The 19,591-nt window shown below is 39.7% G+C and overlaps 1 protein-coding gene across 2 annotated transcripts in view; it reads right to left on the bottom strand.

Moving 5' to 3' along the window:
- Positions 1-16,898, bottom strand: part of LOC116325458 (ankyrin repeat and BTB/POZ domain-containing protein BTBD11-A) — a 254,740-nt gene extending 237,842 nt beyond the window's left edge. The window contains exon 1 of one of the 2 annotated variants that reach the window (XM_039601010.1): positions 15,683-16,898. In XM_039601010.1, coding sequence (XP_039456944.1) covers positions 15,683-16,547 — 865 coding nt within the window. In that variant the 5' untranslated portion in view covers positions 16,548-16,898. The remainder of the gene's footprint in view (positions 1-15,682) is intronic. The other variant, XM_039601009.1, reaches the window with a different exon arrangement.
- Between the last annotated feature and the right edge of the window lie 2,693 nt (positions 16,899-19,591).

Raw genomic sequence — 19,591 nt, 5'->3', positions numbered from 1 at the left:
GAATGCCTCAGCTTCGTCCCTGAGACTGAAGAATACTGTCCCTCACATTTTCTAGTGCGTTTTAATGCATACTCACTTTGACTCAGCCTGACTCACACATTTAAGCCAATCTTTCACAGAGCCAAATGCAGGTCAGAAAGAGAGACGCTAGCAGCCCCCTGATGATGCATTCATGGGTGAGAACGGGCCAAAAACAAACTGTATTTTGATGACAGTACCAGGCCGCCTCTGGGACATTATGATGGATCATGGGTACTGATGAGATTGAGTATCTGTTTTCAGAGTGTGGGAAAAATCTGCTGCCGTGAAAGCCTGAGGATTATCTGCTCTGAATGTGTGGAAGCAGGAATGGTATCATGCAGCCACCTTGTGTAGGTGTGCATTAGCATAGGTGAATGAGTTCTTGAATGAATAAACTTGGCAGTGCAGGATATGCATGAATACCTATCCATGCACTTAAGGAAGGCCGTGCTTGGCGTTCAAAGCTGTCTGATGTATTAGGAGAGTTTCTTCTGGGGTGCCATTAACATTTTATGGATTAACTGTAACATTATGAGAATGCTTTGTGAAATTTTTTGCAGCTCTCAGAAATAGAACACAGACTTAAGTTACGCATCGTTCGCTGACACCCATGGAATGCATAATATACTCTTATATTTCCATCTTTGTAAAGTCCAGTGTTAGCTTTTAAATTAAACAATGCAACTGTAGCACTGTCCATTCAAACAGGTGTTTATGCCTAAGCTCTGTGATTACATCTGTTTTCATCTCTGTGGGAACGTATTTAATGCTCAAAATGAAACTCATTCATTTACCTGGTAAGTTTGCAGCACTTGTTCAGACATGCCAGCTGTCATTCCTACTTTTACACAGAGTCTGATAACACCGTGCGATTCTGTGACTACGTTTACCTGAACTAAAAAGAAGAATGTGAATGTGCAGGGCTGTTAAATTTTCCCACTAGCGATATCAGTGTCAGTTGAAATGTGGTTTTGATGTTTGTATATGATCATCCTGCTTTAAACATCATTTACTTAAGCATATTAAGCAATAGTGGAAAGCATTACAGCATTATTTCATTTTCATTCACTGTTATCCCCATATTAAGTGGTCACATGTGAACTCTTTTTTCCAAGCTTCTCTTATTGTTTGAGTCTTTCTTAAGCGATTTCTTCCTTGTTTCTTTGAAATGACATAAGCTTAAATATACGATTCAGTTGTCACTCTACCTTTCTACAGCTTTTTATTACCACTATAGCGAGCCCTGAAGCTAAGCTTTTAAATACTGGTGGTATGTATTACTGTCTCCAGGTTCGCTGTGTCCAGGAGAGTATTATTATTTTATAGCTTCAGAAATGAATTAATGTCAGGAAAACTACGATTTAGATATGGAGCTTAACCTCAGGATCATATTTCTTTGGTCTCAAGTAATACAAGCCATTCAACAGCATAATATCTACTAATCTCATATGAATGGGGACACGTTGGGCAGAGTTGCAGTTTTGCTAATTCTTTGTTATCTTCTTTATGCTTTATGATAAAACTTGTTGCGACTGGGCATGTGCTGTACTTCATTGACTGACTCATTCAGTGTGTATTGTTATGAAGAACATTTTAACCATCCTGTTATTTGCACGAAGAGATTGCCTGAGCTGCTGTTTACATTAGGCTAATAACTTAGCACCTCTGTAGCTAGCAATAGTACAACTAATCTAACTTTCCTTATCCCCCCAATCTTCATAACAATTTAGTTTTAATTTTTATTTTTTGTTCTTGTGTTTTAGAAATATTTAAGCCAAAAATTGTTTTAAATATTTTCTAGATGCCAACTGGCTGGTTAGCTAACTGCTAACGTTTAAGTGCATTAGCATTACACTTTATTGTTACCCTTCGAGTAACACTTTGTAAGATCATTTTTAACATTTAGTAGAGCTTCAGTGGTTGTATTTGGGAACTGAAGCAAACTTAGAGTTACTAGAGTTACCAAAGTTCAACACATTTACTTTATTTATTGGTTGTATTAACTATTTTCTAATATATTGATATCAACATTCAGAACTCCTGACAAATGAAAATTAAAAAGTACAGAGGAGACAGTCTATGCCAAATAGACTTTTAAATAACCAAATATTGGTATCAGTATTAGTCTTAAAGATCATATATGAGTGTGGCTCAGAAGTTAATTACAGCAGAAATAGGCAACTTAAGAACAGGGATAACAGAGAGCTGATGTGAAAAGAAGGAAAAGAAAATTCTTGTTTCTTTCACTTGGGATCAAAAATATCCCCTATCCCTTTTTGTAGGCTCCACAGCTGCGCCACAGAACCGTAAATGCCCTGCTGTATTAGTTAATGAGATATTCATTATGTAACTGAGAATCTAGTACAGGACAAAATATTTGTTTTACAGCTTTTACTAGAGTTTCAGTTTCATGAGAATGTATTCAAGGTTCAGAAATGAGCTAAAATATGCACGTAGCAGCTATCACTGTAGTGGCCAAATACTCCCACAGGTGCAGTAATACCAACAAGCGCATGACTGTGACTGTGTGTGTCCAGACACCTGTTTGCTTGTCAGTCTGCACGCCCGCAGTAAGTCAGTTATTGGCAGTAAAACAGGATTGGTAAAGAGGGGCTGTAATGCAACCTGTCTACACCTCGCTGTGCCTCTACATGTCTACCACGCTGGGCGAAAGAGCCATATGATGACGCGAAACAGGTTCAACCAGACAGGTGGCATAGCGAAATCGAATAAATACTTTTTTTTTTTCCTATAAGTATATTTATCTTTCCTTATTGTGCAATCGTGAAAGTTACCAGTGTGCACGTTTTAAGAGATACTATGTAAACTGAGGTACTGAGCTTGACAAGGAACTGAAATACAAGTGAGAACGATTATTGGGAAAAAGTGTTTCACACAAACACACAAAAATTAATATTTCATCCAATCAATAGTTCAGTTTCTGTTGAAACTTCAAAACAAGCTTCATTCTAAAAGATGTTTTAAGTGTCAGGCACTTGTTATTTTCATTTATTCTCACAGACTTCTGCAGGCAATTCATCTCATAATGCACTCATTTCAGTCTTTGTACACCATCCACTTGAATCAGATCAGTAACCTAAACATAAACACCGAAATTAGCCATTTAGGTCCTCTTGTGCTCCATGCAAACACTCAAGCACGGCACAGTGATTATTAACAGCCCTAAAGTGCTATCCAGCAACATTAACGTTATCTCATGACATTTAAAACATAAAAAGTCATTCGTCACCGGCAGCTAATGCAGCCAGGTACATTTTTGAAGCCATTACAGGTGAGTAACCACATAATCAGCAGCAGCGGTGGCTGTTTCTCTATTCACCCACAGCTTTATATGAAAACTCTGATTCTGTGTAGTTCACACCAAACTCCTTCACAAAAATGCCAAATTTAGGCCCGTATCTTGATGTTGAGCTTTTTTAAAATTATTATTCTCTGACTTGAAAATGCAATAAATCAGTCTTCATCTAAAAAACAAAATAATAATACGGGTAATACAGGCCTCAGATGTCCAATTAAAGAAAAGCAGGGCTGGTGGGTCCAACAACCATGCAGTGACAGAGAGCTGAAGCTCCCCTCGTAGCTTTCCTTTTAATGTTTATCATTATAAAGGCATTTTATTATCTTATGATCGTTAAAAAATGCTTTGTCAGTGGGGGAAGTGTCCCTGCCTACACAAGAGTGAGCAAAGCTGCAACATCTTCCATATGAGGACATTAGTTTCACTTTAAAATTTCAGGAATACTGTATAGTGGGAGTGCACGTCATTGTCACCGTTTTAAAGACGAGCAGCCACAGAGAAACAGCTTACGTAACTCAGGGCTTTAAAAACAAAACATGGGCTGTGTGAGTTGGCGTTTGCACTTGTCAAGGCAGGATTTAGTTGTAGACTCAAAGAACAAAAGAAGAAGAAAGGATGGTTGATATGTTAGAGCGTGGGTCTTCAATCACCAGAGGTGTTCCCCTAGACTCCATTCCCCAAACGTCTTTGTATCCCCTACAACTGGCCTGGTTTGTGTCACTGTGGTAAGCAGATGGTTCTCCCCAGAGCAAGGAGCCTAATTTCCCATCGCCACCTGGGAACGGCCAGAAAGTGATGTGCCGCTCACCCCTCATTAATTAAGCACTGTAATGGCACGACTGTCCTGTCGCTACACGCTGAGACCCCGTGGCTCGGTGAACAGGAGGCTGCGGATGGACACGCACCACGGGCGGGAAGCTCGATTTGTCTGTGTCCATTTTAGTGGTCAGAGCTTCACTCTGCTCTTGTCCTTCTTTTCTTGTTTCCCACTAATATATTTAAAGCTCATAAATATTGATTAAAAATGCCAAATAAAGGAAGGCAATGGACACATTTAAGCTGGCTTCACAAAAACAAACAAAACACTTGACTCCACTGACTTGACTTTATTTTCACGTTAGCCTACTAAAATATGCATAAATATGATACACAAATAAGACTGGATATTTTGACACGTGATAGTTTTTAAGAATTTTTAATGGGACTTTATAGCATGTAAATGACCAGGAAATGGCTCATTATAAGCATTATTATACATCACATCAGAAAAATCTCATATTCTGAATTACTTTTATTGGATTTAACTACAGTTCTATTGGATTTTTACAAGTTTAACTGAATATATTTCATTAATCAAATGAAATATCGCCATAGTCTGATTTCACTGGGAAAAAAAATGTAAAAAGTTAAACTAAGTAAGGTAAAGTAAATTAGGTATCTTGACCAGCTTCATATCCCCTCTTATACTCCTCCTTATGCTCTCAGCACCACCTGCAGCACATGTAGCAGAGTGACATCACAGCTACATATGAATATGCTGTATCTGCAGGGACTGGAAGTTCGCTGCTGTCTGTCGGTAGTTGCTTGAAGTCAAATAGTATTGACCGGTCATGTATGAGCAGACTGTGACCGGTTTCAGGTAAACAGTCCTTATGCAGAAGAAAAAAATCAGCTATTGTCTGACAACAGTTTAGCTCATAAACTATGACTGTCTTATGGAACAAGAGGACTTGAACCGGATATTCAGTATACATTATCTGATATCCAGTATCCAGATATTCTAGCTACATCCCAAACCCAAAAGTATTGGCTTTTGAACCGAGAGGCAAAGTAATCAAACTTTGAGATGGATTTGAAGATTGCAACTCAGCCAGCATCTGGGTCTTTACAATGAGATGTAATCTAGTTTATGACAGACATTGCTGTAAAGTCCATAAACAGTGACACCGCTGTTTTGAATTTTCAAACCAGCTCTAACATACTGCTTATACATTTAAAAAGAATATAAGCCGCTGTATGTAATGCAATTTTCTAGTCCCTTAAAATCAGTATCAGCCCACAACAGTATTGGTTGGGACATAATTTGATGCAAAGTGTTTGTGTGTGTATAGAGTTTCTGATTATTGGTTTAGAGATGAAGAATTTTGTCACATCAACGATGTATTTAAGGACGAGCGGAACCAGTAAAACTCATATTTAAAAAATAAATAAACAAATAAACGTTGTTGTTGACCACTAATGTAAAAAGTCTTTTCAATATAACAGTATACCATTTAATTTCATCACACTGCTGGCATTGCTGCTTTCTGTCTGTAAGCCTGAAGATAAGACTCAGACTGTATATTTAGCAGCTTCTTGGTACATAACTTACAAGTATTACACAAGCATTATACAATTCCACACAGGCGCACAAATTATGTGCTCTTAGTAAGCCTGTGCATAAAACTGTGTGAAGGAGGATCCACCACCACTGACCAGCAGCTGACAGACATAATCTATGAGATGTTTTTGTTTTTTTTTTTATTAGATGAAATCATCCATCTGGTAGAAAGGCTAACTCCTAATCTCTTTTCTGATCCTTTAAAACCAGCTTATTGAATCTCATCCATGCATGAAATACAGGTAAACCAAGGTGAACAAAGATCTAATTGCGCCTTTAGCTGGACATGTTTTCGTCAATGTGAAGTTTGGATCTTGCTTAAATGTGAGCAAGCGTGAAAAGCAACGAGAAAAACCCGTCTCGGTGATTCTCAGAGAGCCTTTAATCACTCCTGCTACCACATGAGGGACAGACAAGTGGAAGCCAAGTCATCATGTTATAGTTTGTTGTAATCTAAGCTTATCAGGGGCTGCTGGGAGACAGCGGCTTACTCAGTTTTCACATTGAATAAAAATGTGACCGGCCACCGTTCACCCCTACAGGACGCTTTTTAAAACGAGGGTACAAACATGCTGAGGTCAACTGAAGACATTCAGAACAACCACAAGCAAAAACATAAAAGACTTTGTAGATGGGCTAAAGGAGAAACACATAAAAGACTTCCTGTTTGCAAAAGGTTCTCATAAAATGTACAGGAAACCAGATCTACTGGAGAGAAGTGTAAGCGTACAGTGGATGGGGAAGAGTCAGAAAGAGAGGTTAATACTTTTCTTTCCTAAATTAGATTTTTTTTAAAGAACATCATTTGATCTATTAATCTACCACAGTTTAGGTTCTACTTTTATGAAAGCTCATTCAATAAATTCCATAAATTCCAGGGCTGATTTGTTTTTGAACAAAAATACTGAGAAAGATAGTTACGCCCCACAAACAAAGACTAGCTGAGGTGTGACATTTTGACTTTGCCTCTCTGTGTGGGCTTTGTTGATAAGCTTGTTGACAAGATTTGTGGGCTATACAGCACTATGGCTTCCTTTATAAGTCAGTCAGCCATTGCCATGGGAAACACCCACCCCACGCCTTGAAGCTTAGAAGCCGTCTTCACAAATATGTCCCCAAAAAGTAAGGACATAAATTTCAGTCCAGCTCTGGGGCAAGATATAAGCATAGCCTGCAGAGAGGTTCAGAACAATCACATAAGGGGAAATTGCATGTTTGTTTCTGATTTAAATATATTTTTCTTCACACTTGAACGAGTTAAACTCCAGGAGTATGCAGTAATTGTGTGAAATAAACCCAGAGGGAGGAAAATAGGCATGGGGGAGATGTTGTGATTGATGCCTGCTGCTTTTACAAACAACTTACATGGTGCTGGAACAATATAAGTCATCTGACCAATAACATTAGTCCTGAATGACTACACAAACCAACCACTAATATATTGCGGAACCTATTGTTATTCCATCCTACATTGCACAATTGTTTTCAAACAGCTGATTAAGGAAACAACTCAAGAGTGCATTCACACAGCTCTTTTCTTTTCTCTCTTACCAAAACCTTTCATGTGTGACTGCATAAAGTTGCAAAAGTTTTTGTCAATGTGTAGAAAATCCCCTGGACAGCACTGGAAAAATAATCCCAAGTGATACTGCTTGCACAACAAGCAATCAAGAAATTCCCCAAAAGACTAAAACAATCTCTGACTCAATATATGTTGCGGGGCGTGTGTGTGTTAGACTAACATCCTCATTCCCTGTCCAGGAATGACATCAGTGTTAACAGAAAACCAACCATTTCACAACTGGTCAGACTCATGCAAAAAAGGTCTGACTTTCAAAATCAGACACTTGCTTAAGTCATGTTTCCTGCTCATGGAACAATGAGCAATGAACAGTCATATTTATTGCATTAAAAACTATAATAATAGCACTTTTTACTAAAGAATTTCTAAATATGAGACGCGCCAACCCCCTTATAATTGTTTGTGCTCAAGGTGTGATCAAAAATGTGCAGACAGCAACCACAGACCTGGTGTGATAACGGAAACCTGAAGACTCGACACAGGGGAAAAAACATTACATACAGCTGTAGCTATATAGAGAAGATATAAAGTGGTTCTAACCACAAAAGCAAATGTGCAGAACTGATTTAGAATACACAGCATTGCTGATGACATGAGTCAACAAAAGAGCAGCTCCCATGTTTGCATCGATTTATTTTCACTTCTGCTGCACATAACGCTTCTGCTCTGTGTTCTACCAAAGAAATAGCCTTAATTAATGAATGAGAGACTCATTTCAAATCTGGTTGCGACATAAAATGTTGCATGGCTTATTTGTGGCTTTTGAATTATTACACTGCAGTTAATCAATCAATCCTGGCACTTCATTCACACTTAAGGTGTGGTTATGGCTAACGTTAAACAACTCAACTCCCTCCCACCATTCACCTCACTTCTTAACAAGGAACACTTGTCTAACGTGGACACAATTCTTAATGCATAATTATGTTTTTCTTTACTAGAATATAAACTCCCATCTGTCTGTGAGTTTCTTGTTCCAGTCTTCCCATAGAATCAAGATTTGAGCAAACAAAATTGGCATACAGGTGCATCTTATCTATAGATAAGAATCCTGAAGAGGCCAAACACCACTGTAGCATGGGCATGTACCAGTATTCTAAATGTCTCTGATAGTAGAGAGATTTTTTTTTAAAAGTTATAGAAAATATACTAAATAGAGATTACTGTTGTACAATTTAAATTAAGTCAACCCTAACCAAGTGACCTCAGTTGACATGAAGGTGAACGATTTCCAGTGCAGCAGAAGTGAGAAGAACAAAGAGCTCCAATGTTGAATTAAAAGTGAAAGGCCTGGCAAAACACCAGGATTCCTGAGAAAACCTGTTTCCTCTTCTGTAATGTGGGAGTACTGATGATTTTACTACTGTCATTTGTGTCTCTAGACCCCATTATTGAGTTAAATATTCCTGTGTCGATCTGCTGCTCCCCATTAAAATCTCAGGTTTGAGTTTTAACAAACTCCTGTATTTATGGATGGATTGATTTAGATTGGTTAACTCGACGTGCAAGCCGAGGTGAGCATCTTACAGGCGTGTCCGTACATGTCTATGCGCGGCAGTGTGCATGACTTCACGTACATCTGCAGCATGGAGGCAGTAATCCATGGATCTTTGCTCCACATTAAACAGTAATCTAGGTTAATATATGATAACACAGCGTGACTATAAGTTGAGCCATTAACCACTTTGCAACACTGGAAAACAGATGGTACCACTTAATGCTGAACTAACTAATCAAGTCAGTTTGATTTGGTGTTGGACATGAGAGGCACTCACACTTTTTGGGTGTTGAGTTTTGATTTGAGATACCTTACTTATTTTTGATTAAGAATATTGTTATGTTAGATACCTGTTTTACCTTTACCGGTACAAACATCATATTTTTTTATTCAAACAGTGAGGAGAGTTTGAGAATATATTAGTATCTACTGGATTTCATGTATGCTAATGGGCATTAGCTAGTGCTTATGATTTTTATGATAAATCACAAGCAGTATTTGCTCCATCCTGCTAACACTGGTGCAGCTATTTAGCTGGTACCAGGCATCCAGCATCATATGATTACCAGGTTAATGAACAGCTGTTCTAGTAATAAATATAACTGAAAACCAAGATGTAGTTCAATAAGTATACTGAGACAAAAAAGAAATGTTCATTAAGTAGTTTTGTATTTAACATGTGGCCCTCAAATTCATATTTAAAATAATGTACGTGTATAATATCCAGTCAATTCCTAGTGGCTTTATAGTCACTTTTTGGTTTAACTGTTGTGATATAAGCCTCAGAGATGAGTTTGGATTTCTGATTTATAGCTTGCATCCATTGAAAAATAAAAGTGAAACTAATACAAAAAAAAGAAGAGAGAAAAATCTGGCTTTAAACTTAGGGAGTCCTTCCTCATTTCCAATAACTGTCAGTAAACTAAACTTTTGCCCAAGCCACAGGCTTAACCCAACACAACGGTCATGACCACATTATGGCTCATTAAAAATGGATGCTTGGTCAGGACTCTTTGCTGTCATATTTGAATGTGCTGGGTATCCTTAAGTAGCACTTTTCCTTGTGCGGGGTTAATGCTGCGAATGCTGTTTATTCATATAAACCATAATCTTTTGAAGTTTAACTGAATAGTTCTGGTGTACTTATTAGTGTTTTATTAGGTGTTTGTTGACTATTTTAAGGGTAAAATATCCCAAGACTAGCATGTGATGCCATGCCTTTGAACAATTTCTTTAATAGAAATCGTATTTTAAATTAACATCTGTAATTTAATTGACATCTATGGATGTAAAAGAAATGTCTGCAATTAAATCAGTATAAACTGTAGTTAACCAGGCCTAGTGTAATTACAAAAACTACCTTTAAAAGTACATGTGGCTACATTTGCTAAGCAACAGGTTCATAAAACAAGGAGAGCTACCCGCTGAGGCGACACCTTGTGAATAAGTGACCAGCCCAAAGTAGCTCACCTAACAACAAGGACAAGTGATGAAACAAGTTGCTTTGTTTCATAAAAATCCAAGGCAAATAAATTCCACAGGTCTGAATTTCTAGGAGCCGTTTTATCTCGGCCACACAGACTGATTGGATCAAACATGCCGACGCAGGCCTACGAGTAACGGGTATTAAAAATGAATGGGAGGAATTACCATCTTTGTTCTCTCCAGCTCCCTGGTGTTTCCCGTTACTAATTCCTAATCTTAATGACTACCAGATAAGCACAAGTGTTAATTAAAGAGAGCTGCATGGTAATTATATCTCTAAGGGACCTGCGCCAATGCCCCCTCAGCAACAGCCCCTGCAGCTGACACTCCAGCCTGGTTTCTCCTCCTGCACTTGACTCCTTCACAGCAATAAGCATTCACTGCTCCCACACTCCTCTTATTATCTCATCGTGACCCAGTGCATTCACCTACTTCCTGAAAATGGAAGGGGATCCACACTCCAATGACACAGAGCAAGTAATAAAACCACAACAATTTCAGGCTGGTCTCAGCTGAGTTATACGTGTGGAATCCCTATCAGAATATTTACCTAGAAGCATATGAAATTAAAGTTAATATTTTCATAAGCCAGTAACATGGAGGGAAATGGATGCTGTTCATAAAATATATCTTGGCCCGGAAAACAACTTCACATAACTTCACAATCACCGATCATTGCTGAAACGTGGGTGGAGGGTTGTGGGTGCAGCCCTTGGTCTTATGAAATTACCATGACATCAAAATCCATCACAACCAGCAAGCCTTGCCGGGTGCTCACATCATATCTCCATCTGAACGACGGCAATCTGTCGGCTCATCTGCGAGTATCCCCCCTCCCAAAGGAGGGGAAGGACGGGCAGAAAATAATAACAGAATGGACAACAAAAGGCTTTGCCAAAATCATGTGGTTATGAGTCGGGCTTATTAAAAACCACAGTGGAAAGCAAATATGCAAACACTGAGCCCGCTTCCCCCCACCATGAGAAAATAAAATAAAATATGGTGTGAAAGACAGAGCGGGAAGAAGGAGGGAAACCAGGCACCCTGCTGCTAATTTAATAGACAGACTATAGCAGGCTATGCAATACCATTATGTTGTGTCATCTGTCCTGTGGAGGTTGGATTGGTTCCTTGGGGAAGGTCACGGCGAATGACAGACATAATCAGATACAATCAAGTCATTCAGGATGCCAAATTTAAACATCACGCAGGCAGGTCGGGAAGCTGCTTGTTTCTGACGTCACATGTCATCAGGTAACAAGACAACATCGAGAAACATTTTAGATTTGGTGTTTGTGCAATACCTCTTTATGTGTTGAAATATACATATATGTGATACACAATGATGTAGGATTAAGTGCAACACACATCAAATGCATCACTTCAGTTGGCATCTGTAAGGTACAGAAGACATAGAAAAGGTGCAGAAATTGGATGTTAATGTTAGAAAACTGCTTTCCTGTAAGGCAAACCCATGTTAGTGCAGAGAAATAGGACAGTTGCTTCTCCATGTAACCTGATGCATGACGTGTAGGCTTACATAGAAAGCAATGAAGGAAGTGCCCTTAAATAGGCTTTCAAATTTTACTAGTCATGTACACAGTTCCACACAGTTATACTTCAAATTTCAGTCATCCTTGCAAAATGCACAAGGTATGACACTTTATGCACATAAATCAACTCTAAATATTTAAGTGCTGGCAAAATTGGGACCCCACATGAGTGTAGTAGTTAAGGTAAGAGCTAAAGTGGCGATAATTGATATTTTGCAAATCTCATGTGAAGTGGGAGCTTGTTGTAAAGAATTAGGAGAGATTTACCTGAATCTGCAGCTTTAAACAAGTTTAAGATCACTGTTTTGGTTTTCTGGTGACTACTCACTACTTTGGTTTGAGACTATAACCTTCCAGAAAACTACCCGACATGTGGTTTAGTTATAGCGTAGTTAAGTTTAGAGTTAACGCACCTGAAAATAAGACAACACTTAGCTCTGTATCAGGTTGTTTTAGTGCCTCACGCTAATCATTTTGGTTTTTAGGTGAACCAAGCTGAGAGAAAATAAAGGTAAGCGGCAAGTGAAAGCGAAACTCGACTGTCAACCCCAGAGGTTGCAGTCTTGTCTGGGGCCACTTTTGAGTTTCTCCCTTTCGAAACCCTTATATAGACTTTGCGGGTCCTTAACACTGGAAAAGCAGAAATACAACTTAACATTGGTCAGATCAGAAGTAGGAAGAGCTTTATTCTTAAAATCCCCCTTGTACAAAAGAGCAGATAAAGCAGTTATTAACTAGCTACTCGATACAGTAGACCATTTCCTATAAAGTCACATATTTTCCTCAGGAGTTGGTAGGCTATAGACCAAAAACAGAGGTACGAGAGAGAGTGCTAAATTAACCCTCTGAGGTCTAAAGCATCAATCCTGTATTTTGAAAGAAAATGTGAATAGTTGTTTATGTATGTTAGTTAGAATAAACATGTGTTTGTTCCCTGATTGCCCAAACTTGGGAAACCAATTGAAATAAAACAAATTACGCAGATATAGATTAGACTTGAGAGAGCTAACAGGCTGGACAAAAACACACCTCAAAATGTACCACTCTTTAACTGAATGTAAAGTAGCACATCAGGAATGATTCATGACTCGTTTCATTTTGGAAATGAATCATTCATGAAGACACTGACAAATTTCAGTTGGCGATGCCCTAATTTATTTATTTATTTTCCATCTCCACCTACTCCTCCACCCATAACAGTTGGGTATACAAGGTGTGACTAGTTTCAGAATTACTGTTGGATAGGCTATCAGCGTCGAAAGTCATCAAGTTAAATTAAAGCTCTTATAAGCTCAAACATTCCCAAACCTTTCACACTGCCTGTTTTACCAGCAGATACTCTGAAAACATCCAGATTATTCGGCAGGTTGAGCAGCTGCAAGCACCTCTGGAAATAAAGGAGGTGAAGAAAAGCTTCAGTTATGCTCTACTCATTAGTCAGAGCAGAGAGGCTGTCACGTATGGTCAGTGGGAGTGTGGAGCAATGTGGATTTAATCATTAGGCACTGCGGTGCTTTTGTTCCTCAGGTGAAATTTTTAGACAAAAAGATCATGTTTGTCACAAGAAGGCCTCCCCTGCTCTCTCCATTTACTATATCCAGTCTCACCGCTATCACCAAAACTACCAATAAGAAGCCATCACAGACACCTCAGTGATTATTAGATTAATATGTGTGGTTAATTATTTGGCCGCAGGTCTAATGAGTCAGTTTTAAATAATTCTTGAAGTGCAGCCTTTGCTGGCATATAATCGAAGTAATACATTTGTCTTCTTCATCTTTGAAATGCATTAATAACACTGCTGGGTCGGGGGAGGGAAAACAGTACTTTTTAAATCTACGCGTTTTTGCCTTGATAACTGTTTTAAAATGACATCACGCTGTGTGTGACTCCAAATGATATCTTCCTCTGCACCACCAGGAAATCATGCACTGCACGGAGGTGTAGCAGAGGGAATGCATGCCTGGCTCAACATCCAATCCACACAGAATTCATGTTTTTACAATTTCAAGACAAAGCAGTTGTGTAAAAAATAAAAATGATAAAAAACAACAATGTAAAAAGAGGATGAATGACTCAGTTAAGCTCACCCTAATCTAACAAACAGCCAGAAAATGAAACTGGGACTATTCTTAATCACAGGATTTGCTGTTTTTCAGTGTTTGGTATCACTGCAGATTAAAGAAAAATGTGCATGCTTCAAAGTTGAGCTTTTTAAAAATGTGATAAGCATTTTCTTACACCTTCTTTAAAATGTTATTTTAGTTAGGACTATTATAGCCAAAAGAAAGTAATTATTTTTTTAAACTGCATTAACCAATACCTAGGACCTCCCCACTAGTTAATGAGGATACCTGGGAAATAATAGGGCAAGTCAGAGGCAACTGGTATAGAGGTGGTTGCAAAGCAGCTTGCAGATTCAATAGCAACTGTACTTTTTTGGAATTGATCTGTTTTAATATGAAGAATGACAGATCACTATGAGGGTCTTATTTTACATGCATATCTTATTTCTCAATTGATTCTCTATTTAAAAGATGAGTGAAAGTGATCTGTGGCATTTTTTTTATCAAAATGTAGTACTTTGTAGTTCTGGACTTGTTTACATTTTGATGCATTTTAAGTTACTATTGTACACACTGCACGTGAGGATTTGGGGTACAGAAAAGACTCCCATGTTTAAAGTAAAGAACTGCATCCATGACATTCAATTTCAGATCATTTCACTTCACTGAAGAATCTGTGAGAGCGATCTCATATCCATTTTTCTTCAGATTGCTTCTGGAATAATCTTCTCTGGTCTCATTACGGAGGAATCATTCAGAAAGATGGGTCACACATGTGCAAGAAAAAAATCTTCTCTTAGCTAACCCATCCATTTCTTCTTTTCACCCATGTCTTGAGAAAACAATCACGCTGCAGCAGCTAACCAAAGTGTTGCAATATGATTCTTTGGCCAGTATTACACGGCCCAGTTTGGCTCTCAGTTGGAGAACAGCATTTCAACTCCCTTCTGCTTTCAGCCAACTCATTCAGGGCATTGAAAACAAGAGGGCCAGCCCACACTGACAGCTTACACCTTCTGGAGTGAGACTGTAGCATTATCAACAAGGCCAGCGCACAATATAAACACAAAGCCTGCTTGTGCAAAAAAATCCTGACGCACACACATCATGATACATAAATGCATTTCCCATAGTCTATCAAAAACACTCATTAACATCTGACTGCTAATGACAGTCTGAGAGCACAATAGCTTCAAAGAAGTAGAAGTTTGAGCTTGTTTGATCTTTTTCACCATAAATACCTAGCCTAGTCTGGCTGTTGCTCCGAGGCTGCAACAACCAAGATACTGTTTCAGAGGTTGGCCTTGAGGTCTAAGCTGAGGGTAATAAATATTCAAAAACTGCCAAGCCCTTTTGTTTGGGTATGGAATTACACTAGCAATATAAGCAGTGGTTATTCCCCAGCATAATAACACAGTTTACAATCATATTGCTTTTCTTAAGAGGGTACACTAAGCAGATTTGGAAAAAATAAAATCAAATGTGTTGTTATCCTCCAAACAAATGAGCAGAACTTGGATGAAGATAGCTTTTGCAAAGAGAATTCTGCTTTTCTACATCAGGCCTCATCCCAGTTGAGTCACCGTTATGCCTTATTTAAAGAGGCAGCCACTTGTTTCTAGACAGTTCCTGAAGCACGTGGATTTCCATTTTGGAAACAAGTTGTTTTGGGGGGAAACTGATTTTACTCATATGGTGATAAAAATAACCTCTGCACAAACCACCAAATGTGCGCCAATCACGTTTCAAACAGATAACCACTCACTGACATGGCTTACCACTTGAATTCTTGCCACATATGAGGTGCTGGTAGGGCTGCAGCAGACCCCAGATCTCCGAGTCGTTGCAGATGGCTTGCTCCATTGACTCCAGCGTAAACTTGGGGATCCCGTTGTCCCTCTCCACGAGCGCGCTGCGCAGGACGCGGGTGAAAACCTCTCTGAACAGACTCTCCATGCAGGCGGTGAGGTATATGGCAGCGTGCTCGTGGATCCTGAGGGCCACCCGACTATCCACCATCCACCTGAAGAACTTCCCCACGGAGAAGACCAGCCCGCAGCGCGCGGACTTGCCTCGGCTGAACTTGTCCCCGGTGCTCATGTTGTAGAGGGACAAGGCGCTCAGAGCCGCCGTGATGCAGTTGACGGAGATGGTCCACGAGAGCACCACCTTGATGGCGCTTTGGATCTCGTGCTTGGTGCACTTGGCGTAGCGCAAGCTGAGTCGCTGCGCCTCCCGGGCTACCCTCACCAGCGCGCGGCTAATGAGAGTCGACAGTCGCGCCAGGACCTCCGGTGGCGGGTTGCCCACCATCAGCTCCTCGTCTTTCCTCAGCGCACCCTCCACCTCGCCCAGGGTCCATGGCACCTCCTCCAGCTCGGGCAGCTTGGCGCAGTGACCCGAGCACTCCAGTATCTCCGTGTCCTCCGCCAGGACGGTGTTGACTGTGTCCAAACTGTTGTGTCTGCTGTGCATGGATTCCGTCAGATGCCAGCAGTTTCCCCCATGCGAGATGGACTGATGCGTGTCGGAGCAGCACAGCGACACGCTGGACGACCTGACCGAGTCCGCGGCTCCACCATAACCAGAATCAAGCGTTAAATCCTCCAGCGTCCTCACGACTGTCTTACCCTTGCCTGCCATAACTGCACCGCATACTGTTGGGTATGCTTGGTTTCCCAGTTAAATGCCACAAACTCGTTTCAGCGCGTTTCTCCGCCGCAGTCTCCCAATTTAAGCGTATTCCCCAGAATGAAGAGTGGAACGACACCAACGAGCATCTACTTTTCTCCTCCTCTGCGCGTCTTGCTGTCTCCGATATCCTCTCCTCCTGTCCACAACTTCATAACCCGAGAGCGCACAAACCCTCCGCGCTTACTGCAACAAGCGCAGCGCAGGCAGGACTCCGATGGAGAGGAGGAGCATGAGAGCGGCGGGCTGGAACGAGCCAATCCGCGTATCCATCAGTTGTTACTGACAGAGAGGAGCTACCTGCTGCTTTTCAGCAGAATCTACCTGGAGCTGGTGAAACACAACAGTTCAGTGGAAAACACACTAATGCGGGCTGCTGTGCCAGCCAATCTGCTGTTTGTAGTGGCGTTGCTGCAGTGTCATGTCACGACAGTGCCAGGATGAGAGGAAGGTTCCCATTGAGAGAACACATGGCGCAAATGGTAAAATAGACAAATTCCGTGTTAAAATAACGCAGGGACACGAAAATAATTAAATTCTACCGCATAAAACTCAGACCCACCAATCAAATAAGATAAATGAGCAGTGAAAATGTGTGCATTCTTCTTGTAGATGTTAAATTAAGCATAAAGACGACGCTGGCTGCTACTTTGCCAGCATTGAGCTGTTATTTTAAAGTGTACATACTGTTATCTAAAATTGCAGTTTCTTTCTGTGGTCTATGAAAAAGAAGCTTTTCTGTGTAATACTTCTAACTGCTTCGTTGCAGTGATGCTATATTTTATTCTTCCTGCTGTCATCTGTAGATGAATTTTACAGCTTTAAAATGTATTAAAGTTTTGTACAGTAGATCTATAAACACACAATTCCTCATGTGAACAGGTCATCCATGTACCATGGATTCAGTTTCTTAAGTGTGTGTGTGTGTGTGTGTGTGTGTGTGTGTGTGTGTGTGCTTTAATGTATGCAAAGGTATCAGCTTTTCTGCATTTCCTTTAGTCTGTTCACTGACTGATGTATTTGACCTTTCTAAAGCTTCTCCGGACACAATTAATCACTACATGAGTTTACTTGCTAAATCTCACCATGAAAATCTATTCATCCATCATTCCGCCGGCCAAAGAAAAGGCAGGATGCAATTGTAAAATCATAGTAACACCTATAAATGAATTTATAGTTCATACATTGATTTGTTGTGCTTTCCAGACCCCCCCCAAAAAAAGACGGTATTGTGGTGTAAAACTATTCACTACCTTTCACTTGCTGTTGTTTTATTGAAAGGTATCAGTATTCACCTGTATTCACAAATAACAGTGCAATATTGTAAAAATTAAAACATCTTGTGCTTTTGCATCAATTTAGTGTTCTATTTTGTCTTCAGTTAAGTACAGGTCAGGCTAGTGTTCTTATTATGATTGCACATTTTTTGGTGTAACTGAATGGAGCATTTTAAAATAAGACTTTAAAAACGCTATTATTAGGTGTTTAATGAATTTTTTTCTCATTCTGTTCAGCTAATAAAAATAATATTAACCCACCTTCCTGAAATTTTATGAGAACCTGGATAAGATGTTACATTTCTAACATTAGACTTCTGCTGTGCTTGTTTTCCACCCCTAATGTTGATTTTTAAGTATGACGTGAAGCGTCTGCAGCAGAAGTAACTTTCTTAAGGTGCACCACAATCTTTAATGTCTGATCCTTATAAATATTTCACTCTCTGGAGAACATTGCTCTGAGCTTTTTCCAGATCAGAAGTCTCTCCGCGCCTCTGTGTCAAGGTTTAGCAGCACTTGGAAGATTTTGTTGTTGAATCGTTTATTCTCCATGATACAATATTTTTGTCCAGCCATGAAAACAAAGCGTGAGTGTGCTGAATTCTGATTACTTGCTGAGAGGAACAGTTGGTGGAATGATGATTCATCCATTCTGTTGGGGCTTCTCCTTGTACGTCTGAGCTGGACCAACCATCTGTCCACACTGCCTGCCACGCCAGAGGCCCTTTCAGATTTTCTTAGCATGACATTGCATTGCATGCCTGAACTGACAAACCTACTATACACTGGAATTTTTTAAGGGGGTATAAAGAGGATGTGACTCCCACTGCTGCAAAAGTGATTGACGTGGTAAAAGTGTAAAACAAAACATGCTTGTATCTTCCTCTCATTGTTTGGCTGACACACAATAAACAATAAGACTACCACACTGCATTATGTAGGTTTTATACCAAAGCAATGGAGTTTTTTTTATGTCCCGAGCCTCCACAGAGGCACGCTGGGCCCCCTAATAGTATTTATTACAGATAATTACCAATGTAGGAAGACTTTTATTGACTGAATATTGCGTTATCTAAGCAAAAAAGAAAAGTTTCTGATGCTAGTGATGAAACAGTACCCCAATAAAGAAAATGAAAAGGATGATAATGCATTTTGCATGGAGAACACTTCATACAGAGTTCCTCTGTAAGCAGATGCCACCATTAGCACACCTCATCCTCCAGCAGTCTGCCACGACCTCTTGATGCAATGCAGCATATCTTGCTGACTAACTCAGGTGAGAGTGGTGGAGGTGGGCAGCTGTCAGCTGCATCTCTTACATGCACCGTGGCGCTCCGAAGCTTGTCCTCACTTATTAAGCCTTGGTTGCCTGGTAACAGAAAAATTATCATGATTTTCCCGGCATGATGATAGATTGTTAGTATTTTTTGCCAGCTGAATGAGTGGATCATATAAACATGTTTCCTTAGTCATGAGGTCCAGTCACATTTAAATTTAAAAAAAAAAAGAAGGTAATTTATTTAGTGATGTGTTCTTAGATTTTCATTAGTTTGAAGTGATTTGTGTAATTATATTAAAATATATTGCTGTATACTGCGTTATGTCTCTATATAAGAAAACTATTAAAAACGCTATGTCTGAGACCAGGTTTAAAAAGGGGGACTAAAGTGCTCCTCGCATTTCAAAAATGAGCTACATCTGTATATGGGTTTATGATAA

The sequence above is a fragment of the Oreochromis aureus genome, linkage group 17 (assembly GCF_013358895.1).
Source record: "Oreochromis aureus strain Israel breed Guangdong linkage group 17, ZZ_aureus, whole genome shotgun sequence".
Classification (NCBI taxonomy): domain Eukaryota; kingdom Metazoa; phylum Chordata; class Actinopteri; order Cichliformes; family Cichlidae; genus Oreochromis; species Oreochromis aureus.
This window is presented reverse-complemented; position numbering and strand designations above follow the sequence as displayed.